Below are 27,149 nucleotides of genomic sequence, written 5' to 3'. Positions count from 1 at the left end.
ATTTACTTAACATCACTTCCCCACCGCCGGGAAAGCAAACACGCTCCTGAAGCTGCAGAGGAGGAGAAGTGAGATCGATGAGCGCTGTCAGCTGTCCGCGCCCGGAGCCGCTTCTTCTTCTTCTTCTTCCTCCTCTTCCTCTCGATCAGGAGCGCTCGCTTTGTCACTGATCCGCCGGGAAACTTGCGAAAAGTCCGCGGAGTCTTCTGGGCATGGAGAGACAAGCGCTCTGACTGACAATCGGATTTTTTTTCCCCGCATGTGCTTCTCTCTGGATGATGGTAAGTGAGAAAGACTTCAGCGATCACTTCGATCGTCAGCAGCGTGTTCGTGATTATTATGATTTATTCTGGTCCGATCATTACGTTTGATTAAACCACCTGAGCGGAGCTCATCCGACTGTCTGGGAAAATACTTTAATACGTGTATTTCAGCTCTGTTGGCGCTCAGTTCAGATAATCTTCAAAAATAAACTAAGCATTTATTAACATATACATCAAAATAATGTTTACAATAGCACCCAGACACAAGCGTGATAAGATCATAATAAAATAAGCCTAAATATATAGATATATTTTTAATGTTTCCAATTCCAGGTTTTCTTAACTCCACCTGGTCTTTTCAGTTACATTTACAGTTCGGCTGGTATAATGATGACAATACTTGAAAAGGTTTATTTTCATGTAATAGACCTACATTTATTTAATTAATACAGTAATCCTGAAGGGAAACGGGACGCCAGAGGCCTCATCCAAACACCAAACGCTTGTTGGAATTTATGTCTAAATTATATTGTACTGCAGAATAATTAAGGCCAATGTGAGAAATGAGCAGGACATTTTCTTTTTCACTGTAGTTTTTAAACATCCTCAGCTGAGGACACCGTCACATAATTTTCCACCTCACCATTCCGCCACGTTTTCTCTTGTTTTTATTCCCTGTGAGTCATTATTAAGACCAGAACCCCCCAAAAATCCACCATCAACAAGTCAGTGACTTGTGTCTCACTCAGCTCCGTAAAAGTACGTGTGTGAGGCACCTTCAGTTAGATTGAGCTCCTTTGTTTTTCTTGGTGCTGGTTGAATCGGTGCAACACTTTTTTGCTTTAAGTACAGACGATTACACCCAAATCACTGACACCCCGTCAGCAGCCACGCAGGGACCCTCATTAACTAAATTAGGGGAGCCTCGCTAAGCATTTTTCAAAGGCTGGTATTCATATTTTTCAAGGACCCCTTCATGGCTCCAGACTAGAAACTCACTCTCTGTGTTTTGCCAGCCGTTTAAATCACCTTTAATCATTTCTATCAGCTGCACAGTTGCAGGAACAAGGATTAATGGGCCCTTTGGTTTCTGAAAAAACGGGAATAACTAGATTTAAAGCAAAGAATTTGATATGACATCTCCTTGTGATTCTTATAATATTTGAATAGATCCTGATATTTAAAATATTTTAATTCATCAATGTGAGAGATGATGTCTTTTAAAAAAAAAAAAAAAGATTTAAATGATCCTTATTTGAACGCTAAAATTTTGTTTTTGCATGTTCACAGATGGATCCTGGAGTATTTTTTCTTTATTTCCTTTGTTGGAGCAGGGCAAACAAAGTTTAACTCTAGTGAAATACGTTTCTCATATAGCAGCTCTCAGAAATGTCACACTCATTCCTGACTTTTATAAAACAAACTGGACGTATACCCCTCCTTGTCACTGTCTATTATCTGAAATAAACCCGCGGGGGTAACGGCCTGCCAGAGAGGGATTTTTATTTTAGATAGTTGCTGTATCAGATTCAGCTCTGTGGCGGATTGTAAATCTCGGTAAATCTCCTTTATATACCTGTACCTCAACCCCCACAAATAACATCCAGGGGTCTTGATGGTAAGGGGGGTGGGAGTTGTGCTCAGACCACATACCGAAGGTGTGTGCTCGGGCGTGTTTGATTTAACGCTGCGGTTCGTCTCTTAATAACATTAGGCCCCATTTCTGGACTCCCTCCTCTCCGCGGCAGGGCCGGGACCCTCTCAGCCTCTCTCCCTCGCTCTCCTCAGCCTTCATGGTTCCTATTACTGCCTCTAATAAATTGTGAATAAGCGCAGCAGCCCAAAAAGTCCCGGGCTGTGTGGAGAATTCCCCATCCTGTAGCGCAAGGCACCCCCTCTTAAGAAAACACAAATTAATTCCTAACCCCTCTGTAGCCAAACGTTTGTGGAATGATAAATATTTTTATAGGAAGCTCTGCTCTTCCTGACTTTATCTGCACCAATTTCATTATATTCCTTCACAGCCGCCTGGTTCTTGATGTCTTTCAGCTTCTGTGCACCTCTCTCCCTCACTCCTTCTCCCCCTTTCCTCTCTCTCTTTCTCTGGGAGTCAAGCAGCCTTGCTGACTTGAACTCGAGGTTGAACCAGGGCTCACTTCATCTGAAAATATATTCAGTCCCTCCTCTTAGCCTGAAATGAAGCCACAGTTTGGTGTGCTGATGGGTGTGCTCCACATCGGGTGCAGAGACGTTCCAGTCAGATGCTGCTCCTCTCGCTCTGTGACGCCATTGTGTTCATCCACACACTGCCTTTGTGTTGTTGTTCAGCCCTGTGTGCAGAGCCTGTGTCTAAGTTTACATGTGGTAATCATAATCTGCCAGTTTCAAATAAGAGATATTTACGTGACTGCGTTCCAACACTGTGTGCTTAATGTCTGACAGATGATCAAGGTATGGTCACATGTGGATTTATAAAGAGAGAAAGCACATTGTTTTCCAGGATTAATCCAAGCGCTATCGAAAGGCCTTGAACTACTGCGACTGACTAGGTTTGTTAAAATACTACTAATGTCCACTTTTAAGCGAGTACACCATATTTACCAGAACGCACTTGTTTCTCATTTGTGTTTTTGTTTATTTATTTACTTATTATTTTCTTCTTTATTGTATTGTGTTTGCGCATTACTGAGCAACTGGCGTCTAACTATGTCCATACATCTCCTTGAGGGCTCACCGTGGAATAGAATTAAGGCCAAATTGTTAAAAAGTCAACAGCATCGTCGTGCTGCAAGCTTCAGGGAAAGTCAGTGTTTTCAAAGTATAGGTTAAAAAAAATCACAAATTTCAGTTTGAGGTTTAGGTTTCAGCTCGTGGAGCGACTGCTTCTGAACTTTATACAGCTTCAGAAGAAGCGGTCATGAGTGTAGCCTGGTGCGGTGTGTGCAGCTGTCTGCACAAACAGCGAGTCTCACTGGGTCAAAACTGTTCTTCGTAAAAGCTCTCAGGCTTTGAAGCAGCAGCAGAAAGTGGCGCTGCTAAACAAAGCGAGACAATCGAGATGAGGAAATATGTCCGATGCAAGTTTTTGTTCCCTCTCCTCCAATCGTTTTCTCTCGGGGAGGATTTAGTGAATGTTTGAGTTGTGTTTTCTGCACTTGTGTGTGTGTCCGCTGAGGAGTTGTGTTGTGTTGTGAGGCCTTGGATGTGTGATCTGTCAGTGCGTCTGGAGATGCTGGTGACTATTCGTTGATCTGCTGGCTTCTCGAATAGTTTGAGGCTCGAAAGTTTTCACACTTCCCCCTGAATGTCTCCCACTGACCCGCCCTTCCCTCCCTCCCTTTTTAATTCCCTAAAGCCCCAGAGAGTGCCCGGGGAGGCCTTGTGGTGATGTGTGTGTGTAGGGCTATGTGTGTGTATTAAACCCCGGGCTGTCAGCAGACAACAGCTGTCTCTCTGGCTATCTCCACTCTCCTTATCTCATCACCAGGCAGCCACACACATTGCAGCATATAGCCTGCAGTGACCATATTTCGTTTTTTTTTTTTTTTTTCAGGCTTAATAACGATGGTTTGGGTGTTTTCCACTGAAAAGAGAATTTAATCACTCTTTTTGGCTCTGGGGGTATTTTTTTAGGTGTCAGAATTTTTCTTCATTGAAACTTTTCCCAAATATAATTTTTGTCCACTATTTTCTATCTTTTCATATTTAATTATATTTCATCTCACTGAATTTTTATCTCTCCAAAATGTCATGAATCACTCTCTCGCTTTCGCTTTCCTCTCACTTTCTCTGTCTCATACACGCACACACACAAGCATGCTTACACACAGTAAGTCTACCAATAAAGAAATAATTGGACCTCAGTCCGTCTGTAACGCCTGTGTGCTTCAGCTACCAGTGAGTTCTGTCTCGCCAGCTGTTAGCAACCAGGGCGGCCACTTGCCACTATCTGCAGAGGAGACGGATCGAGGGCAAACCTTTTTGCCCTAATGACTAATAAAGTGGCCAGTCAGAGTATGTGTGTGTGTGTGTGCGTGTGTGTGGAGGTCATTAGAGGAGGCAGGAGCACTCATGCAGTCAGGCATGTGTCAGTTTTGAGTGTGCGAGCGCGTGTGCGACCACCCTCCCATCACTGGACCAGATGTTTTTTACCTGGGAGCCAGACCACCATCTGACTGGGGTCAGCCCAGTCCTCCAACCCCACAGCCGCTTCTCCAGGCTGCTGGGAGGTCTGCCAGCTGTCCCTCACTCTGACCCCCGTCCCGGGGCACTGGTTCTGGGGGAGTCAGAGTCTGGGCCTTGGCCTAGGTGGTCCTTCTCTGATTTGGCAATATTATAGGGGGAAATTATTAGGGATATTATTGGAGTGTGAGTGCCAGGATCTGGGCAGTGAGGCTGAGTGAGGAGGAACAAAAGAAAGAGTTAGGAAGCATAAGAAGAATTTTTTGAGAAGTCATTTAGAAAGGAGTAAAAGGAGTGTGTGCTGGAGAAAAACAGGGAGATAAAGACGCTGGCATTGTTAAATGAAGAGGTTTTGATTACTGAGGGATGGGGGCTGCTGAGCTGGGGGGTTAGCTGCGGCCATTAAAACAGTCTTGTTGCAGGGAGTTAGTCAAGTGGAAAGGAAAAGGCCACCAAGTCTGGGAGGTAAAGTTACAGAGTGCAGACAGAGTCGCCAACAGGTTCAGTGCTGCCAGAGATTAATCGCAGTCTCTCGTAAAATGACTTGGGCTTCTTTTAAAGCAGTTCTGTCATTATGTGACTTAACTGCTCATTCAGTGTGACTCCACTCTCAGCCAGGTGTGTGTGTTTTGGTTATTTGAGGAAAAAGTTGCAGAGACTCCTGTGAGACTAGAAGCTGTCAGTAAGGGGATTAATCGCTTGTTAAGGTTTTAACTGGTTGCTCAAGTGTCCTAATTTTTGGTGGATGATGCAAACCTTGTAGCTCGGTTAGTATAAACTGGGCACGTTTGCAGGGCGGCTGTGGGAAGCCTCGCTGAGATAAGTCACTCTGAAAGCAGACAGGTGACTGAAACATGGAAACATCTTACTGCTGCATTTTTGCTTTTAACTGTCTCAGCAAACGTCAGACTTTGTATGTGGAGTCAACAAAAACATGACAGGCTACTGTTGAGATTAGCATTTTCCCGACATCAAAGTAACCAACTGATTTTTTGCTGATGGACGGCTTTGCATGTTATCTTAGGCATGGCAACAACACTAAATTTGTAGTGCATCACAGATTAGCAGAGCTAGCATGCTTTATAGTGACATTACAGGCAGTGATACACACTTTGGCTGAGTCCTGCTAATGCGTGATCCTGTGCGATGCTAAAATATGTGGACTTGGAATGCGTTTGCCTCTTAATGAATTCTCTGGTTGCTGAGGTCATGGTGGGTTGAGATTATCAATTCTGAACATCTGTTAGTGGACCACCAGCATGTCTGAGCCTCTGTCTCTGCACAGCTCGTGTACCAATTTCAATTTGCCAAAGAAAACATTGATTTTCTACATTTCTCTCTTCTGGACAACTTTACACCTTCATGGCCAATGCGCTTCCCTCGTGACAGACAGTTCAATCACCTGCCAGTCGGACTGATGGCTAATGTTTTACCCAAGATGATGGAAACTTGTGAGAAACAGATCTTTGCGGAACTATTTTGACAGTTGATGTGATCACTGAAATCATTTTTTCAAACATAAAAGCCAAACATAACCTGGTTCCAGCTTCTCTGCTGTGAGGGTTTACGACTTTTCTTTGACTCGTGTGATTGATACAGTTGATATATTTGGGTTTTGAGCTGTTGGTCGGACAGAAGAAGCCATTTAAAAACATCTCCCTGAGCCATTGGAAATTCTGATGGACATTTTTCACTGTTTTCCAGCATTTAGACGGAATGATCAATCAAATAATGGAGAAAATAGAATAATGCATAATGAAAATATCAAATATCCTCAGCCCTAGCTCTGTGCACTCATGACAAAATATGTATTTGTTTGTATTTGCCAGTTTAGCAGGCATCTGTGCAGTCTGTATTCGGGTTATTGAAGGATTATTAGAGTTTGCAGGATCTGAAAGGGCTGCTACTCTGTTTTTACCATTAGTTATTAAGGAAGCTGTCTGGTAAGACAACAGGCAGCTGTTCCCAGCTTTTAAATCATCCTCTGTTCATCTGTCTGAGGGGCTTCTGGGTTTGTTTTTCCTTCTGAATCAGGATGTAGGTGAAAACATAAAACGCTAATTTAAAGAACGATACTGAAATAAAAGTTGCTTTTTAGCGCAGTCTGCCCTGTCGAACTGTCAGCTGTCTGCCAGGGATGGTTGAAGAGGGCGGTAGCTGGCAGATGGCACCGAGAAGCCCCTGATAGTGTCACAGAAATACTGGGCCCTTGTTCTGTGTCCTTTATCAGCGACTGAGAGAGAGGGTTTGTGTGCAGCAGTCAACCCCCAACTTTGCCCCAGGCACTTTGGCAAATTGACTGTCCAAATTGTGGGCTCCAGGTGGGGTCCCATATGGCACGATTGCAGAGCAGCAAGTCACCTTGTCAAGCAGTTGGCGGAGAACCACAGTGTTTCAATAAAAGGTCAGCCGGTCGGAGGGTCACCGCAGTGTGCGAACAGACTCTCGCATGTTGTATCAAGACTCAGACACTGATACAGCACACATATTGACAGTGTAAACACACCCCAGACATTTTTGACTAATGTAAATAAGATAAACGGCACACACCCATTGGAGGTAATTCACCGAACCCTGACAAACTCACTCAAAGCAGCCCCCACATCTGATGAGTGGCAGATCATAGATGCTCCGCTAATGTTATTCAGGGGAGAAGACGGCTGAGCTCTCATGTGACAAGTTGTCAGTGATTTTTTTTATGATATGGGATAAATTCCTGCATTTCAGTTATGACGTACAGGTTAACGCAGCTTTGAATGAACCTGATTACTCAGGGATACAAAACGCTTCAGTCCTTCCAGGGTTTTTACTTAATGAAACAATAGATCGTTCTGAGTTTGTTGTTTATGTCAAACCGTCTATTAAATATGACTCAGGCTCCCACAGCGAGGTTTAATTACATCCACCAAATGCTGTGAGCTCAATTTAAAATCATGGAAAGTAATCTTGGTAACCACTGTTAGTTCCACAGTATCATGTTTTTGTATCATCCTCTGTGCATGTGAATGCTGAATAGTTCAGTGCTCGTCCTCCTGATAAATGGAGCTGGCTGGCACATATGGATCAGATTCGTGTCTGCCATCTTTTCCCATTCAACATTTTAGCTGAACAACAGGTGAATCTGCATAAGCTGAGTGTGTATCAAATGACATTTCAACTTAAAGCACAATACGCCATCCTGTGATGTAATCCGTCAGCTCAAAGGCTAGAATTTGATATCCGTGAAAGAAGCAGTGGTCTAGCAGAACCCTGAGACCCAGGTGAAGCTGGTGGGACCGGCCTCGTGGCCCCGTGGCCCCCTGTGGCCCTGCTGGGTTTGTTTTAGCTTTAGTTTCAGCCCTCGGCTCTCCACATCTCTGCTGAGCTCCGCTCGTCTTCCCTCCGGTGTCCTGCAGTTCCCATGGCCTTGTGCGCCCTCCTCCCAGGCCTCACCCTGAACCAGGAAGCGCCTTCGCTATCTCACACAGTTTTCGTGTTTGTGTGTACGTGCGTGTGTGTGCCTGCAGGACTGTTGCGGGGATGCAGCTGAAGTCAAGAGGACTCTGAACAGGCGTCGCTCTCGCTTTTGATCCCTGGCAAGAACTAGGAAGTGCAGAGCACAACGGCACTTTCCTTATTTTTCCTCTGTGCTGCGGGATCAGCGTTACTGTCTCGAACTTCACAGTCTGGCTGTGATGAAGGGCAGATCAGGGTCTCTGATGCCCACAAGGTCTTAAGGGTCTGAAGTGGAATATCATAGTAGAACCAATGATAAACATGAACATGCGGTTTAGGTTAAAGGTACAGATTTAAAATTGAGTTTAGGCTAAAAACACATAGCTTGTTTAATGTTCTCGATTCTTCACAAATGAAATTAGAAATATCTCCAGTTTGTATCTTTTTGCCTTTGTCTTTTAACAATGGCTATTAGTGCCATGACGAACAGCAAATCACCTCCTTAGTGTCACGTTTACAGTCTGTTTTTATTTATGTTTAGTTTACAGTCAATAACACAGATGTGCGGGTTTGATTTTTGGCGTTGCGGCTGCTTTGTGGTAGAAATGAATGTATTTACTCAAAAAACACTGTGAGCTGTCTTGGGTGTTTTTAAAGCCGGGAGGGCGGCTCCATCAGCTGGAGCTGACATAACATAACATTTGTTTTGTCTGCTATCCTGTCAAAAACACTGTTGTTGATGATGTGAGAACACAAAAGATTCTGATGGTCGTCTCAGGTTTTGTGATGCCAGAGACGGTGAGGCGGCTTTTACTTTTTTCCCCCTCACCTTCATCTCCCTGCTGCTGTGAAGCCCTGCTGCCCCTATAATTCATGACTGTCATCTGTCTCTGTCGTTGTGTTGTCAGCCGGGTCAGAGGTCAGGCAGTTAGCTGCAGCTCTGCCAGATTGGAATGGCCCAGAGGCAAAGAGAGAGACAGAGGGAGAGAGAAAAAGAGAGGTGAAGTTGATTAAAACGTTCGCCGTGTTGTGCGTGGACATACAGCACAAATGCTCCCAATCAACCACGAGAGCATCAGTGATGTTTTTGGCGATAAGGCCTGGCCCGCAGTCCGCATTGCAGTTCATCCCAAAGGTGTCGGATGGGGTTGAGGTCATTGCCCTGCGCGATTCTCTCAGACCAATCTCAGGAAACCATTTTTAATTCTCTTTTTGTGCTCTGCGACTTGTCAGGTCGGGACAGGAGAGGACTGTTATCACAAACTGAGAGTATTGCAGTATTGTTTGAAATGTTGTTGCATGCTGTAGAATTAAGATTTCCCTTCATGCTAAATAAGAGGTCAAGCCCAAACCACGAAAAAGAAGTGTGGGTGATGTACATGGCTTGTTTTTTACCTAAAGTCACCGACAGCACATCTTGCTTCAGACTGGTACCAGTTAAGGATCTGCTGTCCAACAGACTGACCTCATTCAGCTTCCTGCTCAGACTAATTCATGTGGCATTGACCTTTGACCTCCTGCTCACTGAGCTGGAACCTCCTCTTCTCTCTCGTCTTTTCACCCTTTTCTCTCTCACGCTTTAATCCTCCTGTTACTTCTGTTAATGGATGGGCAATACACAGTAGATATAAACTCCTAGAATTGTATTTTCTGGCCATTCAAATGACAAACGCTAAAATAACAAAGTGGGTCTGTTTTTGGTTAATTTAGTGCATTAAACACCCCAGAAATCAATGCATTTCATCATGTTTATGCAACAATCTGTGATCCAATATTGCAAAAGAGCAGCCCTGCTTATTGATTTGCATCATACAACCAGAGAAATCCAGAAAAGTGATACGAACGTTAAAAACTCTCTCCTCTCTCACGCTGTCTGCAAGCTCTATTCTTTCACCCAACATACAGTACATGAGGAAGTCAGCTGAACTGAGAGTTCACATCACTCTTCTTTTGAATTTGGCCCATTGCCTTGTTTCTTTCCTGGTTTCTTCCCTCTGAGCAGCCACACACAGAATGCATGACGCCGGTGCCAAGCAGCAGAGTGAGTCAGCAGTGGCACAGTGGAGCATTTTATATCATTTTCTCTTGAAACAATGCTACCTGTCAGGTTCCTGTGACTCATCATGTGGCTGCCAGAGCCTCTAATGACCAGACTCTTCACATCAATACCACCTTTATCTCATTCTCTCTCTTTCTCTCTGTCTGTCCTAAAACGTGTTTCACCTCTTGAACTGTGCACATGGAGAAAATATCCACTCACCCCTCCTCATCCTGCCGCAGCAGGGCCCGAGGCACGCCGCCATGTGTCAGTCACCTGCATACCTGTGTCCTGATGGCGTCTGTTTGCTATTGTTTCCACAGGACAGTTGACGGCTCGAGAGGAACCTGACTAACAGCAGTGTGACGGGATAAAGAGGATAAAGCTCTCTCCGCTGAGCCAGGTGAGAAAGCAGAACTACAAAGGAAAGAGTGAAGTGCTGTAGATGAAAGTGGCTGTTTGTTCACCGGCGTTACTGCAGTCAGTCCAGTCTGCCTGTGAGGTCAACAAATGCATTATACCTTTAAAGTTAACCCATCATCAGGACTGCACAGCTTTATTTTGGGGAATTTATTAGGATTTTTTGTTTGTTTGTTTTTTATGAGGGCGGCTAAGGCCAGTTTGAAGGATGTTAATAAGTGCAGGTGAAAACTTTATTGATAACTGTGCCTTTTGTGAAATCCTATCATGTTTTTATTGGAGTTGTCTTCTCCTTCTCTGGAAATGTGCAATTCTCTGAAATGAGATAATTACGGAATAATCTCAACACAAAGCGAATTTAATGTCACGCTCATAAATGGAAGAAACACGTAATTACAATTCGATTAGATCACAGTTTTATCTTGTTTAAATCTCATTGTTCATTTCCCCTGACAGTGCCTGTTCTTGTTTCAATCGCAGGGCTTCTTATTATCTATTTTAGACTCATCGTACCTGCTGCAGGTGAGTCTTTCCCTCACATTTGTTACTGAAATTAAATGTGGAATTGTGTTACTTCTTTGTCATCCGTTGCACTGTATCTCTGTGTTTATACTTTTAAGAATAAGCTAACACTTGGTGTCTCTAAATCTGAGGGAACTGTCACATCCTTTAAAATCACTGTCATTTAGTCTTAAACTGTGCAATGTTAAATATTTACTCGAGAACCGTACGGGACACTCTTAGTTTTCTTTTCCTTTAATTAAGTCCAAGTGAGTATTTTTATTGCTGTGTCATGCTCGAAGCATTCAATTCAAACCAGTTGTCTTTGTTTGGAGCATTAATTCCTTTGGTTTTTAAAAGAACGAGACATTTTTCTGACCTCCGAGTACATTCTTCCTCATACTCGTTCATTCACCGATGTTGCGTGGCAGCAGATAAAGAGAGGGAGAACTTGTCATCAAAAGTGTCTTTGTTATTTCTCTCTTGTTCGAGATCAGCTGACCTGGAGAAGTGTCATGGCTGCGTATGGACAGACTCAGTACAGCCCCGCCCTGCAGCCTGCAGGGCCGTACACACCTTACACTCACCACACGCAGGGTTACAGCATGCCGTCTTATAGTAAGTACAAACACACATCCAGCTAAATACATTTATGCATTATTTTGCTAATCAATTCAAAAGCAAAAAAATATATGTAATGCGCTGGGAAGGCATATGGGTACTGCTAAATGTGAGATTATTTACATCACACAATGACATGACAACATAAACAAAGGCATACAAGAAACAATAGAGACAGATAAGCAGATATTGTACATACACTATCTATGCTGAGCCGAAGCTTGTGGTTGTTGAGGGAAAAGACACAGACGAGACCTCACACTTAAACTTGCAGACTAAAACTTGGACAAACTAAAACCCTGATAAACATGACAACCAGAGCAGGTAATAGTAACGTGCTCTCTCGGCTCAAAACTGAGAGCTCAGTGCTACTGGTTACGAATCGCTCCACAGTAGAAATACAGACTTTGTTAACATTAGCTAATCACATAATGCAACGTCGAACTTATTTGCAAATATTTGTCCTTTCTATGAATGGCTGTAACGCTGCATGTTAGCTAGTTTTTCATCTTCTCTTGTCTTAATGGCATCTGTCCACACACAGACATTAAAACAGAAGACGGCCTGAGTCACTCTCCAGGACAGACGGGGCTTCTCGGCTACTCGAACTTCAGCAGCACTCCTCCCAGTCAGAGTCTCTACAGCTACTCACACACACACGGTCAGTCCGCAGAACGTGTGGGCACACTGTCACACACACTGGCACACAAGCCCTACATACACCATCTTTGACTTTACTGGAAGGAGCATCCATCTTTTCTTTCCCTCTTTCTCTCCTCTTCTCTCCTCTCCTCTCTCCTCATCTTTCCCTCTTTTCGTCTCCTTCTCTCTTCCACACCTGTTCTCCATTAGCTGCGGTCTGGACTCCTGGCGTCAAAAGTCTCCCCACCCCTCCTCTTTTCTCGGGGTCAGGCCCCCTTTCTCCACTCAGACCAACAACACAGCATGCGAGCGCTTGCGTCTCTTCAGAGAAAAGGAGAGAGTGGGAAAACACACTTGCGAAGAGAAAGAGAGGATGGGAGGAAGAATTAAAAAAACAAGAATAGAAGATGGGAAGAGGGTCTTTGCAGAAAAACAAAAACTCAGAAGTGAAGACGTGGTATGCTTGGGAGTGTGTGAGGCTCTCTGCCCACGCATGGCTGTGTGTATGTGTGTGTGTGTGTGTGTGTGTGTGTGTGTGTGTGTGTGTGTGTGTACATGTGCTGTACACATTCCTCAGTCATCCGGCGCCCAAAGCATGATTCGCTCAGTACAACTTTATGGCTTTGAAAGCGGCATGAAATTGACCTTGTGTGTGAGAGGGGAGAGGTTAAGGTGCATTATACAGAGGGGTGAGTAGATTTAAGGTTGCAGGCTGGGGGATGGCCGCGTTTCCACTGTATGGATGAGACAAGGGAGAGACAAAGAGGATTAAACAGTGCATGGCTTTTTAAAATGCTCAGCCCTTTAAATATTATATTAATATAATATTATATATTTAATGGGAATATGAGTTGAAGTTTAATTTCCTACTTTAGTGACACGTTGGTGTGACTTTACGTCAAGTAAACCCTCATGATGGTTTTGTTGTTTTGCTGAGCGCAGTTTGAGCTTACTCGGAGTTTGTTAAAGGATAAATCCAGTTCATTACCACTCAGAGCTTGTTTTTGTCGGATTGTCGTCACTTTTGATCGGTTATTATGGCGCTGCACTCATCAGGTTAAATGTCTAGATCAGGGAACGCAGTGACAGACGTTCGGCAAGCCGGCAGTTTAGCCAAATAATCTAAACTGCTGTATTTGGAGGTGAAGTCACAAGTCAGCGTGCTGGGAAGGAGTACGGTGTGTCAGAGTTGAAAAAGAAATCCGACGAGGCAAGAAACAGCAGGTTTTTAAAAAACCTGCAGGTCAGCTGGACGTTTTTGAAGAGAAGACGAAGATGAACAGTAAAATTAATACCCCGTACGCTGCCTATTATAAGCATTCATTACGGGTTACAGACCGACTTCGTGGTCCTGCCATGATCTGACACACTTGCGTATAAAGAGGGATTACTACCAGCAGAGTTCAAACTGTTGGATTGTTACAACCTGTCTCATCGTCTGACCGCTCACAGTCACAAAAATGAGCCCTGACCCTCTTTGTTGATGTAAAAACCATATCCAGTCATAGTCAGGCCTGATTCAGACCCTGAATTAAAAAAGGTTAGAATATGATATTTCCTCATGTCGGGACGTCAGTGAAGCACTGCTTTAATAATTCTTTAAGAACTGCCAAATTATTGAGCATGATAAGCGATGAGATGATGAGCTGCTATCAGGTGGCATATGGTAATATGGTGCTTCAGTCTTTGACCCCATAGACGTCGTCTCTGTACTATCATGGTCTTTGCCGTCAGATGCGAATGTCTAGCTTCCCATATCGCCTCCTCTTTAAGAGAATATTCAGATGTCAGACATTATACGGGAATGTAAATATTCATGTAAACACACTTTTGATGAAACCTCCAACAAACGACAGAGCCTTCAGTGACTGTGCTCTGTTGGCGCACGACTGTTGAACCAACAAAAAGTTCTTTAACAGAGTGTAGTTTGAGTTTGAGAGACACTGTTCCCAAACAAAATAAATTTGTTTGAATATTTTTATGCATAAATCATTAACTGCAAACTTCAAACGGTAATAAACTGCCACAACAACCAAATGTTTGTAGGATTTCAGAATGTTTCCATGTCATCCATTACACTGTACACAATATACAAGCACGCACACACAGGCGCACATACACACACCGCAAAAAGCCATCGAAACACGTACTGTACACTGTGTGTACAACTGAAACCAAATGGGGACTATGGGAGCCTTTTTGTGTTTACTTGAGAGACCTCCTGTATTTTTCCTTTAGTCACTTTGAAGATTGTTGTGTTGTCCTGGGAGGTTTCAGTTGGGTTCTTCCATTGAGTCATTATTCTCCTGTTTGTCATGCACTTTGGAGAGGAGAAGAAGAAATGGGGAGCAAGAGAGAGCAGCAGTGGACTGAGGACGTGATGGAAGGGGGACAAGAGGAAGTGAAATATATCAGGATGGTTCAGGTCATGTCAGAGGAGAGTCAATTTTTATTGTCCCCGAAGGGCAACTTGTTGTACAGCTAATAGACAAAACAACCAGGGTTGGTCCGACATGCGAAAGAATACTAAATCAACTTCAAACCGTCTGAGTCCTTGAATTACATGGTGTTAATGGTACCGTCCTGCTGTAGGTAACAATAACCACCCATTCAGTAAACAGTCGGAAAGAAAGCAATTATTTGTGAATGTTATTTGACCTGTTTTATATTTGAATACAAATACTCTTGTTTCAGTGCACTCAATCTTCAGCAGAGGCAGCTGTCAAGTTCATAAGTTAACTAAGAAAGTGCTGCATATTTGGATGACCAGAGTTTACTGCCATATCGCTTCACGGCTCCTTGAGGATCCCAGCTGACACTTTTACCTCAAATGACATTAGATATAATTTATAAGCTCAGACTGTTGCTACTTGTTAGCATTTTTAGCAATGCTAGCATCACCATCAGTCAGTTGGTCCACCACTTTGGTCCACTTGGACAGCCATGAAATTTTGTACAGGCATTCGTGGTCCCAGAGGATGAATCCTGATGACTTTAATGATCCCATGACTTTTCCTCTCCACCAGCAGATCCATTTTCACAGCACATTAAGCACTGTATCTGTTCAATGACGGCTGACCACTGTACCAGTATTGGAAACCAGTAAGAAGCTCGCCCTTCCCGCTATGCTTTTAGATTGATTGATGAGGTGTAAATGATCTACTGTCACGTGAAACCATTGAGAAGTTAGATGCCCTTTATGAGAAGCCACACAAAATGCACTCATCTGTTCCTCTTTGGCCCATTGCCAACCTCTTTGCATTTCATATATTAATTTCCATTCGTAACCTTTGGAGATATGCAGCTAACTGACAAACAGGGAGTGGAATGAAAATTAGAAATGCTGTCCAGCGCCGTAGGTGCAGGTATTGTGATTACAAGAGAAATAATTCATCCGACAAACAAAAAGTATGAACAGGGTCGACAGAAAGATGCAGGGTGAGGCAGCATCACGGGGAAATTGCTTGCAGAAAGACTTTCCTGCCTTGGCTTGATTAGACTGAGAAGACTCCCTGAGCAGCAGCAGCAGCAGCAGCAGGAGGAGCAGCAGACGTTCCCACCTGTATTGTTATGTCAGACATAAATCTCCCTCCCAGCCCCTGCAGCATTGAGCTGTCACTGGAGGAAGGAGTCAAAGTTTACCGCTCATTACTTCCTCCGCACGGTGTCACAGATCAGATCGGTGTTGTGAAATTATATCTGAAGTCGATTCGTCAATACAGGATGTAACGCAGTCAAATTTCCCACCGGTTTACAGTCTGTGATTGTTCTCTATCACTGCACCATGAATTATTACCTGAAAGTTTGACCTTTGTCCTCGCATCATTTTGCAGGTGGTGGTATTTCGTCTGGAATTTTTCAAGGCACCCATGCAATCTCCAGTTCAACCCCTTTCAACCCAACCCAACAAGTGAGTAATGTAGCCTCAGCAAGAATCTTTACTGCCAAGACGTCTGAAGACTTTCCACAGTCGAGTACAGTCACTGTGGAAAAGCAGCTCTGACAATAACATCTTGATTTAGCTACCGTTAAAGCTCTCTTACCTTAATCATATTGACTTTCTAAATGTAGGACACCTCATTTTAGGATAGAAATTTTAATATTCTAATTACACAGACTAATTAAAGTCTCTTTTTTCTGCATGTTGACAGGAGTTTTCAGCGTACTCAAGCTACAGTCAGAGTCAGTACTCTCCGTATTATAACTCGCATCACTACAACAGCCCCTACCTAACCAGCAGCAACATCAGCCCCGCTGCCATCACAGCTCCGTTAGCCTATCAGCATCCAGAACACCCCGTCATGCTGCCCAATCACAGCCCAGAGTCACACACAGGTAAGGAGTGACGAACCACCTTTTTGTGTTTTTAAATGGACAAAATGATTAATTAATCAATAATAATGATACAAAAAGTGTTCATTATTATTGAATTTTTCTTAATAAAAACAAACAGTCAAAGCTTGTGCAGCAGAGTCTGAGATATCCTCACTTTTAGTTCCTGGTATGACTCCAAAACAACCCCTCCAGCTATTCCCATAATGCAGCTCCACTTTTGTATTGTCAGTGACAAGTAAATTGACTTTGACATGCAGAATCTGGGGAGTTCTCCTTTAGCATGCTCTGGATTTAATAAATCAAAGTCTGCTTTATAGAGACTGATTAGCAACTTTTGCTGTATGGATGTGTGTTCTAGGAGAGTACCACCCGCCGCCCAGCCCCCCAACACCAGGTAAAGAGGAGGGGGTCCCAGCGCGAAGGGGGTCAGATGGGAAGTTGAGGGGGAGGAAAAGAGTCAGTGATCCCGCTCCACCTCTGGACTCTGACATAGAGGTAAAAACACTCACAGTATTGAAAATTATCAGTATTTCTCTGCAGTATTTATCTTTCTCCCTCTCTCACACACACACATAAACTTTCATGAGGTTAACATTACATATCTGTTATTTCACTGCAGCGCGTGTTTATCTGGGACCTGGATGAAACCATCATCATTTTCCATTCGCTCCTCACGGGAACCTTCTCCTCACGATTTGGCAAGGTACGGCGATGCGACCCCTCCCTTTGTCATTTACGGTGCAGCGTGTGCTGCAGCATCGCGCTTAGACCGCAGTTCATTACTGGATAGGTGGGCACGGTTTGGCACAAAACCCTCACAGCAACAAAGCAGTGCCGTCTTGCTTTAGTCGGATCGCCCTTTGTCTCAGTGCTTATTTGACTAACAGTCAAAGGTTTGGCTGCCCGAGCCGAGTCCATGACCTTTGGGTCTCATCCCTGAGCATTTTCACACGCTGACTGTTTTGCCTTTCTGCCCTCTTGTTTCTTTTCATAATGCAGTGAGGTTGTTTAGCTACCCTGGCATCCTGCGGCGTGATTGACAGCCAGCGGGACCTTTACATAACACACAGGCAGCTGACGGGGGGCGGACAGTGGTGCGTTTCTTGGTTTTGGCCGGGGATGTGTGTTTTGAATTCTCACGGTCCCCCTGCGGGTTGACACAAGGCTGATGGGAGTTTGAGAGCAGCGTTTCTGATCGGTTCAGCCCCCGGCAGGCCATGCATGCCGTTGTTTCTTTTTCTTTCTTTTCTGCCACGGAGAAGGGGAGAAGGGGGGGGGGCGAAGAGAAACAGGGAGGAAGAGACAACGAGAAAAGAGAGAGAGAGTGTTGAAATGTGACTCATGTGCCAAAAATTCCTGATTCCTCCCACCACCCAAACACCCCGCTGCTGGATCCAGGGAAGCTCAGTTGGACAGACTCTGACATCTAAACTCAGACATGCAGCGGAGGATTTGAATGAGTGACAGCGGAAAAACAGATTAACAATCCAAAGTGTCAAAGTAGCCGTCAAGCTAGCAACATTTACAGCTAACTCATCCCACGCTGACGACCATAATGCATTTTCTGCACTTCACCACTTTGTATCTGCTTTTAACAGCCCGTGCGCTTCCCATTGGAGACAGCCTATAAAACTCTTATCATAAACAAATGTCGGGGCCTATACGTAAAGGCAAGCCCGGGCCCAGCGTGCAGGAAAGACTAATGGACGTGTTGAGAGACAGTTCTTTTCACCAGCTTGGAGGTGAATGGAGATCCCCCCCCCCCATCAGCTCTTCCATTATCACATCTATCACACAGCACCCGTCTCTGTCCTCGAGTGCATGATTTTTTTTTCCCCCAGCTCTGTCCTTCATATCAAACTACCCCGGCATAAGAGTAAAGGTTGGAACTTTATGCTGCTTTTCCTCCCTCCTTTTTTTTTTGTCTCTCTATTTCTGTGGGATTATCAGAGAGAGGCTTTTATTTGTCTGTGTGGAGCAGCCCTTGTTTTGGAGGAAGGTGATTACAGATAATTACTTCAGTTATTAGATGAGCATAATCCGTTCTTAAGCCTTTAACCTCACCCTCTTCATCCTTTCCATTCATCTCTTCCTTGTGTTTTCTCCTTGTCACACTCCTCCTCCTCCTGCTGAACTCTTTCCGCCCTTTGTCCTCAATTACCTTTTTTTCTTTCACACCCTTTTTCTAGAGGGGGGGCTATATTGTAATTGTCATCATTTACCCAGCTTGTGTCATTAAGCCCGTCCTTACCACTTTGCGCCATAAGACAGCTCCGCTTGTCATCTCAGATGCATTAATCTATCGTTCACCTTTGGCTGACACCCCTCCGTCTCTTCTGTCTCGCTGCCAAAAGACGAGACGACGCTGCCATCAAAACAATGCGGCACACACACATACACACACCAGCTTTTGTAGTCTCAGACGACAGCACGCCCACGCTGTTTGTCAGCCCGACTTCCCGCACGTTATGATTTACGTATTTCTCTGGGTGATGATTTATAATTTGCTTATTGTGAAGAAAAACTGAAGCTGGTGAAATGCAACACCTGTGTATTTGGGGTTTTTTGTGTGAGAAACAGAACAGGAGACGAGAGGCGGGGTGGTGGAAAGAGAGAACGCTGAACGAAGGTGAAGGAGGTGAAAGGCCAACATACACGAAGAGCATAATTTATCAAAGATGCCTCGACTTTTTTTGCTGATATTAATGACCCGGTGAATTCAGGTGAATTCTGCAGAGCCTCATCATACCGATTTAGCCCAACATGTCCCATAGGCTTGTTTTTGATGTATTTTTTGTTATCGTTCCAGTCAGTCGTTGATTTCCATTCGTTTATTCAACAATCTACATGAAAATCAAACAGGAGATTCTTGAAACTTGCTAGAACTGTGTAATCCATCACAGTGAACACCAACTGCATTCATTTAGCCATGCTAGCAGCGTGCCAATGCCGCTCTGTTTGTTGTTTCCACCACTTTGGTCCAGACTGAAATAACTCATCAACCACTGAACTAATATGGTTTTTTGTCCATTATATTCATTTTGGAGATCCGTTTGCTTCTCATCTAGCACCATCATCTGGTCAAAATTTTTGATTTGTCTTTGGTTCATGTCCAAATACCTGCAAAGCTAATTAGATTCACATCAGCCTCGGCCATACTTTAGCATGCGTGTAGTGCTACTTCACAATTATTAGCATGCTAACAAGCTAAAGTAAGATATGCATGTTAGCATTGTCATCGTGAGCCTGTCGTGAGCCAGTCTATCCTTTCAGCGTGGTTACAGACCACCGGTCAGCAAAAAATATTTGTAGCTTAAGGGCTAAAACTTGCAAAAAACCCTGATAGGATTGTTTGTTTGATAGATTTGATGGACTGTATAGAAGTTTTTATGTCTTTTCTAAAGCACTTAATTGGTGTATGCGATTTCTTTTTTTTAAAGCACTTTAACCTGCAGTACCTGTATGAAAGGTGCTATAGAAATAATGTTTATCATTATTATTATTATCAGAAGCAGTGAATTAAATCAATTTATTTTAACGTTGCTGTGCATAATTTACTGTGGTGACTCCGAAGGAAGATTCAGTGGAGAGATTTCAGAAAAACTGGCAGGCCGGAGAACTAAAACAACTGAGTCAGAGAAGAGAAAACGAAGATAAGAATCTGCATTGAGTTTGACTGACAGATAAATATTCACACTTGCCTCTCCCTGAAACCTGTTTATGTCAGTCCGGCTGATGAGTTTGCACAGGAAAGGAAAGGAAGACTGTTCACAGAGACGAGCTGGCAGCTGCTCCGACAAGGTGTGAAAAATGTCATGATTTTATTATTTATTAACTATTTGATGAGGGTGCAGCTCCTGAAGTGATAGAGAGCTGCTGTTCTGACACCTTTTTCAAGAACGAGGTCAAACCACGAGCTGTAGTTTACCCACCAGTTTTTTCATTTAAATGTGTTGAAGTGTATGTGCCTCTGGTTGATGGAGAGATAAGAGTCTGGAATTTGTTGCCACTATATGCACTGAACATGCCCCAAAGCACATACGAACAGTACGTCCATACCAAGACACACATTTGATTGACGGGGAACGAATTGTGCTGGAGCATTAACTGGTTGCAGTTTTGGTTCAAGAATTAAAAACCTCACTTGTGATTAGGTCCAAATAACCCTGTAGTAGAACTTTGTCGTGTGGTTGTCAAAGCAGGTTGTTAATTGGTTTGTGTATGTGTGCATCAGGACTCCTCAAAGGCAGTGTCTCTTGGTTTATGGATGGAGGAGATGATCTTCAACCTGGCCGACTCGAGGCTCTTCTTCAATGACTTGGAGGTGAGTTTTTAAATTTGAGCGATAAGTTGACTCATGACAGAAATGTGAGGGGAGCACACTCAGAAAATTCATAAAATTTTGCCCACTTCAAGCTGTAACTTGGAGATAATGCTTTACTTCACAGAAAAATGTTGCCACTTATTTCATATTCCCCCTGCAGCACTCTGCATCTCTGCATTGTGAAACTTTTTTCCACTAAGCTGGAAAATAGCAGCAGTGAGGACATATCCAACAGTATAAGCTGGCATGCTGTTGACCAGAAACCCTTCACTGCAACAGCTTAGCAAGAGGTTTGACATTTGGGTGCTGTTTTCTTACCTGGCATAAAGCACAGTGGCAGCCATTGTAGAAATCCCCTCACACTACATCTATCCTGTATTAATTCTTACTACAGCATTTTCCAAACAATTTGCCCTTCTCAGTTGAGTAGGAATATTAAAAGGAGGGGTTGTTAAGTGCTGGCATAAGTGCTCTCACAGTTAACCTGCTGCCTAAAAATCCACCAGCTAACCTGGGCATTGATGCGACCTCTAAAAGGGATGACTCCTCGAATAGCAGCTCAAAGTGGTCATTAAAATGCAGTTTTAGTACCTGCTAGTGACTGAAAACTTCTTATGTTTTTCATCCTGCATTCCTCGGCCTTGTTCTGACAAAGAAAAAAAAGATTAGAGAGGGACGGAGAGAGAGAGAACAAGTACACTTTGTGCTGTAATTATAGGTGTGCGTCTGAGTATCCGAGAGGAAAATTAGTCAAATGGGAGGAGGAACAGTCGAGAGGAGGGAAAGGAGCCAACAAAGCCATTTGCAAACCCGGTTCTTACCCCGTCTTTTGTTGTCAGGACTCGGTAAATCTCCAAAGCAGTTGGCCACGGAGGGCTGACAACTGCTGTTAAGTCTTGAGGTACAATTATCTTGTCCTTCCCATGTCAGTAGCTACATCAGTTATCACTACCAGTGTTATTGCTGCTGTCATAACTGTAATACCACCAGACGATCACATAATTGTAATTGGCATGCGCGGCTGGCTGATTAATCAATGTCAGAGTTTCCAGCTGAAATTTTCCTAGTAGAAAAAAAAGGTTTAAGGAGGTTACTATGGCTGTATTCCACTTAATTTCCAGCTCTTTAAACTGAATTTAAATGAGGATGCTCAGAGTTATGGTGCATATGTGAAGTGCTAACGGGGTCACACGTAGTGTATGGTCAGTAGTAGCGGCTCTGCAGTGGGTTGAACCCCCTGGGAACTGAGTTATGTGGAGATGGAGGGAAGATGAGGTAGCGTCTCCATCTGTCTCAAGACGGCTGAAAGGTGATAGGAGACCCTGCCTGTCCCGGGTCAATGCGTGACAATGAGAATTATACCAGGACTGTTTTTGCACATATATGTGCATGCTTGTGTGTGTGTGTGTATCACCACATGTGTATTATGTGAAAGAAATAAGATGTTGGTACTTAGAGGTTTGAAACTGGACTAAAGACAAAGAAACAAGAGCGATCTTATTTTTTAGGAGATGGTTATGATGAGATGCACTTGTGTATTTTCTCCTGGCCCGCCATGACGGATTTATGCTCCTGGTTTTTGTTTTCATCCATCATTATCCAATCTTTGTTTTCAAGTTTCTGATTTAACTGCATTTTGCCAAAGGTGTTTTGGCTGTAGCCACATGTTTAAGCTGCAGTGCAGTCTTAAACACTGCGGTTTGGTTGGTTGCATTAACATCCAGGAGAGAGGAACGACATGCACACCACTGTACTTGTGACAGACAATGGGCCTTTCTTTAGTTTTTTTCAAGCAAAAATGCGCATTTGCTTTACTTTAATTTAATATATGGTTACACTAGAATCGCACAGCCAGCATGACTGTCCTGTGTCTCTGGCGTGTCGCTGTCATTTCCTCCTTCCTTGTCTTTTAGCTCTTTTTTTAATCTGCAATCACTCCCGCAGGCTCCCCTAAAGAGGAGGAACTTGCCTGCACAGGGCTCCACTCTGAAATGGATCTCTTGATATATCCGCTCTCCTTTTCATTTCCCAGGAATGTGACCAGGTTCATATTGATGACGTGGCTTCAGACGACAATGGCCAGGACCTGAGGTAAAGCGTCTACTGTGTTACTGAAAACCCAACAGTTCTGCTGTGGCTTGTGAACCAGACTTGCCCTCTGGGTTTTAGTGCACAGGAGGAAAAAAGCAGGAAGATGAGATGAAGAGTGTGTGTCTGTGTGTGTTCATGCATGCAAGCATGTGCATGTCTTTTATTTTCCCGACTTCCACAGTCATATAATATGTCACGGGATTATCCAACGCTTTCATTTCTCATCAAAATATCTCTTTATCATTCCCTCTGTCTCCCTCCGTCCAGACGTTTTATTGCCTAAACTTGTTGAAGCACTTTGGGTTACTTTTAGGAGTGATTTGAGAAAGAGCCAGACTGTACCAAAGTACTTTTTTGGAGAATCTATTTTATTGAACTTGGCCCTTTTCATTCTCTGAGATGTTTTTATATTTATCCGAGCTGTGGTGAATGTATATGCTCGACGCTCTCTTCCTGACAAAGCTTCATTCATGGCTAAAAGTCACTGTCTACAAAAAAGCGTCCCTGAAATTTTTGCGGTTGCATTGGAAGAACCTCCATAAATTTGATGAATGGTTTAAGTGCTGCCTGCTTGTTCATAACCAGAATAGCTTGAATCAATTCTTAGAGCAGATGATAGTGCTGCTGTAAGATGCAGTTTGCGTCTTAATGATCGACACCCTGACTGTTTCCTGTATTGTGATCCTTCAGCACTTACAACTTTGGGTCGGACGGCTTCCAGAGCCCAGCGGGGGCCGGCTCTCTGTGCCTGGGGTCAGGGGTCCACGGAGGGGTGGACTGGATGAGGAAACTGGCTTTCCGATACCGCAGAGTCAAGGAGATCTACAACACATACAAGAATAACGTTGGGGGTAAGCTCCGCTCTCATTTTGTGCAACTCTGCTGCGGACAGCATAGATATTTAGATTTTCTCTGAGGTTTTGATAAGAGCTTTGTGCGGTTTTCTCGCAACGAAATCAGAACAAACAAGAAGGCCTCCTCCAAGGCCAATAGTTCACTCTTGTACGAAATGCCAATCTGCAACATATCTCAGTGTGCGAGAAGAGTTTTGTTACGGTCGTACCGGTCACATCCCATGAAACCACTGTCACCAAGTGTTTCATAAAAGCTGCTTTGTGTATGAAGTTTGAGGAACTACGTCTGTCAGCTACCTGCTGGTTCCCGTGAATGTGGATGTGTGATATGAAATCAGGCTACGTTTTGTCACTGTTGAACTTTACTACCATCTACTGGATTTGAAAATGTATGACTTTTATTCCGCCAAGGCCAAATCTATCTAGCTATCACGCAACGTTAACGGAAGTGAAACATTTTTTTTTTTTTGTCCATCCTGTAGTTCAGATCTGGTCTTAAATTTAACTGGTTCTGGAAATCAGTGCAGTAGTTTTTCTGTAATCCTGCTGACAGAAAAACAAACAAACCAAACAGAAGAAAGACAGAAAATAAGTGACAGGAACATAATGCTTCGATTAATTTAATCACTGTAAACGCATAAAAATTTATTTGCTACTACCAGTTAAAGCTGAACACCGCTCAGCTTCAGACCACAGTGATTTGTCTGGTTTTTGTCTTTGTTTTTGCTCCTGTCAAGTTATATAAGCTGCCTCAGAAAAGTACATTTTGTATCCAGTCCATTTTGTGCATCAACCAAATTTTATTCGGGATGATAATGAATGAATGAATCATAAGTTGCAGTACAGCATGGACCCTTGTGCACTGCTTATTTCAGCTGGCTGCTTTAACTCTGCTGGAAACCATGACTCTGAGGTTTTGGTTAGAAGACGTTCTCTGAGAATCGTCCAGCAAAGGCCTGCAGACAGTCCTACTGTCAAAATAAGCTTTTGCAGTGTCTCTGTAAATCTATCTTTCATGCGCTGGAGCTGTAAGGCTTTGTGTCCCCCCTGCTTTGTTACCAACGCTGACCGTCAAGCTTGTGCTCCTCCCTGGTGGGCAGGTTTGCTGGGCAGCCCCAAGCGAGAGGAGTGGTTACAGCTGAGGAGAGAGATGGAGGTCCTGACTGATCTGTGGCTGACTCAAGCACTCAAAGCCCTGGTTCTCATCAACTCCAGGTCAGTCCATGCTGCGGTGGCTTGATTTTCCCCACATCCCGACATCAGTTCCTCATATATATGCATTCAAGGTGTCATGATTTAAGTGTAAATGTGTGTTTCCTGTCCCGTTCCAGGCCTAACTGTGTGAATGTGTTGGTAACCACCACCCAGCTCATCCCAGCCCTCTCCAAGGTGTTACTGTACGGTCTGGGCTCAGCGTTCCCCATAGAGAACATATACAGTGCCACCAAGACAGGTGAGGATAACGACTCATGATTAAAGCTCCTACTGTCCTCTTTGACTTCCTATGCTGATGGATTAAATACACTTTTCCTTTTAGAATCTCTCTGCGAAGGTAATATTTTAATGCATGGCTCTGATTTCCCCTCTTGTCAAAGGCAAAGAGAGCTGTTTCGAGCGTGTCTCTCAGAGGTTTGGTCGGAGAGCAGTGTATGTGGTGATAGGAGATGGAGCCGAAGAAGAGGCCGTGGCCAAGAAGGTATAACTCAATCTGTTTTCATGACTCTGACTGCTGAAAAATGGGCCTCATCTAATCAGTTAAACTTAAGATACTCTCCATTTCTTCGGCTTCTGTGTCTGTCTTCTTTTTTTTTTTTGATAATCTTTGTATTGAAGTGTCAGAATTTGCCCTGGATTTGGCATTTCAGCGAATCTTTTTTTCTGTTATGCTTTTGTACATTGAAGGCCAACATGTTTTCCACATGTATTTTGTCACATGCTACAATCCCCCTCCAAACCACAGTCTATATTTCACATCTGCACTGCATCTGCAGGAGCACTTCAAATATGCCTGCCCTAAGTTTGCATGTTTTACATTAAACCTGTGTTTAATTTTTATATGATTTTTTGTTTTCTCAGAAGAACATGCCGTTCTGGAGGGTGTCCTGTCGGGCCGATCTGGAGGCCCTGAGCCATGCACTGGAGCTGGACTACCTCTAGAGGGCGCCAGCTGACACGCTCCCACTCATCCACCTGAATCATGAGAAGCCCCTGACCTCCTGAGTGCAGCTAGTAGGTGAAGGTGCACCCTAGAGACTGATTCAGAGTCAGTATTGCTGTTTCAAGGTTTGGTGCAAGGCATTTGATTCCTAATGAGCACCCAGGCGGACGATTTCACAGCAAAGCCAAAGGGACTGTGAGGATTTCGAAGCGAGGCTGCAGTATATCTATGACACATGTACATGAAACCAAAAGTGCTGGAGCAAAAGGAAAGACCAAAGTAAATATGGGACCAAAGCTTCATAACTAACCCCAGGGATCTATGGTTAATACTGCAAATACTTTTTAAAAAACCTTTTCCTTTTTTTTAATTTTAGTTCATCTCAACTTTATGAGCGGTGTCCCACTTTTGTACAAAAAAGAAAGTGATGCACTGAATGCAAACTTTTACATCCTGTTTACTGAACACAGAGAGTATGTCTGCATGGATGAAAAGGGCAGATTGTTTGTTCTACTGTGTCTTTTTGTTTGTTTGTCTGTTGTGAAACTAAATCCATCTTCCACTATTGTAAAGACAAAATTAGAAAGTTGAAATGATGATGTTTCGTGGGATAGATTTTGCCTTCACTCTTATTTTAGGATTGTTTTATTCACGTGTCATCTAGATAAAAGTCAGATAATATTCTCCTCATAGGTAGAGGCTATTGAAAATAGTCTGTTTTTTACCATTAAAATGTGAGCTATTTATTATTAGTTAAATTCACAACACGATGAGGTATGAACAGTTTGGGAGCTCGGCGTTAAAAAAAGAAAATGTTCCCTTCAAAGACCAAAAATATGCTTGTGTAAAAATGTTTTGATAAGAATTTGTCTTGAAGATGCTGTATTATAGGCCAGTGCTCAAATCCTTACTTTTGATTCTGGGTTGTATATGTTGTCTTGTTTTAACTCTCCCTCTTTTCTGTCCTTGTTTCATTTCCTAATAACCTGTTTGTAATATAGATGAAGTGGTATGATTGTGCATGTGCCGATTTCACTGCCTGTCAGCTTAGCTATGATTTGTATATAATGCTTTATTGTCGATTTGTTTTGACAGACAGTTAAAATAGATTAATAAAGATAAATTAATTGCATTGTGGGGAAAGTTGAGTGGAGTTTCATTTCATTTCACAGAGTTACTCAACTCAGAGGTGAATGAAACATGATTGATTGGATAAATAAACAATGAATGATCCTTGTGTGAATTACATCAAGAAGTTTGAGACCATGCAGCCAGAATAAAAGTG

General features: G+C 43.4%; 1 protein-coding gene across 2 annotated transcripts; it reads left to right on the top strand.

The window, feature by feature from the left end:
* On the top strand, nucleotides 1-27,011 carry eya2 (EYA transcriptional coactivator and phosphatase 2). Of its 2 annotated transcripts, XM_070959751.1 has the most exons (16): nucleotides 1-281; nucleotides 10,242-10,321; nucleotides 10,819-10,860; nucleotides 11,337-11,457; nucleotides 12,005-12,121; nucleotides 15,936-16,012; nucleotides 16,254-16,437; nucleotides 16,796-16,932; nucleotides 17,057-17,140; nucleotides 20,672-20,761; nucleotides 22,794-22,852; nucleotides 23,543-23,703; nucleotides 24,807-24,921; nucleotides 25,038-25,159; nucleotides 25,302-25,402; nucleotides 25,783-27,011. In XM_070959751.1, the coding sequence occupies exons 4-16, from the start codon at nucleotides 11,355-11,357 to the stop codon at nucleotides 25,861-25,863; spliced, it is 1,431 nt and encodes a 476-aa protein (XP_070815852.1). In that variant the 5' UTR covers nucleotides 1-281; nucleotides 10,242-10,321; nucleotides 10,819-10,860; nucleotides 11,337-11,354; the 3' UTR covers nucleotides 25,864-27,011. The 2 variants fall into 2 exon arrangements, with proteins under 2 accessions (XP_070815852.1, XP_070815853.1); XM_070959752.1 differs by lacking the exons at nucleotides 1-281; nucleotides 10,242-10,321 and having other exon boundaries at nucleotides 10,824-10,860; nucleotides 11,332-11,457.
* The last annotated feature ends 138 nt before the right edge of the window (nucleotides 27,012-27,149 follow it).

This window comes from Chaetodon trifascialis, chromosome 3, assembly GCF_039877785.1.
Source record: "Chaetodon trifascialis isolate fChaTrf1 chromosome 3, fChaTrf1.hap1, whole genome shotgun sequence".
In the NCBI taxonomy this organism is placed as follows: domain Eukaryota; kingdom Metazoa; phylum Chordata; class Actinopteri; order Chaetodontiformes; family Chaetodontidae; genus Chaetodon; species Chaetodon trifascialis.
The sequence above is the reverse complement of the archived record's forward strand: the minus strand, read 5'-3'. Positions and strand labels throughout refer to the sequence as shown.

Coding starts and splice junctions, on each gene's coding strand:
- eya2 (XM_070959751.1), top strand. CDS start 11,355: ATGGCTGCGTATGGACAGACTCAGTACAGCCCCGCCCTGCAGCCTGCA. Junction 20,762..22,793: donor TCTTCTTCAATGACTTGGAG/GTGAGTTTTTAA, acceptor TTCATTTCCCAG/GAATGTGACCAGGTTCATAT. Junction 24,922..25,037: donor CTGGTTCTCATCAACTCCAG/GTCAGTCCATGC, acceptor GTCCCGTTCCAG/GCCTAACTGTGTGAATGTGT.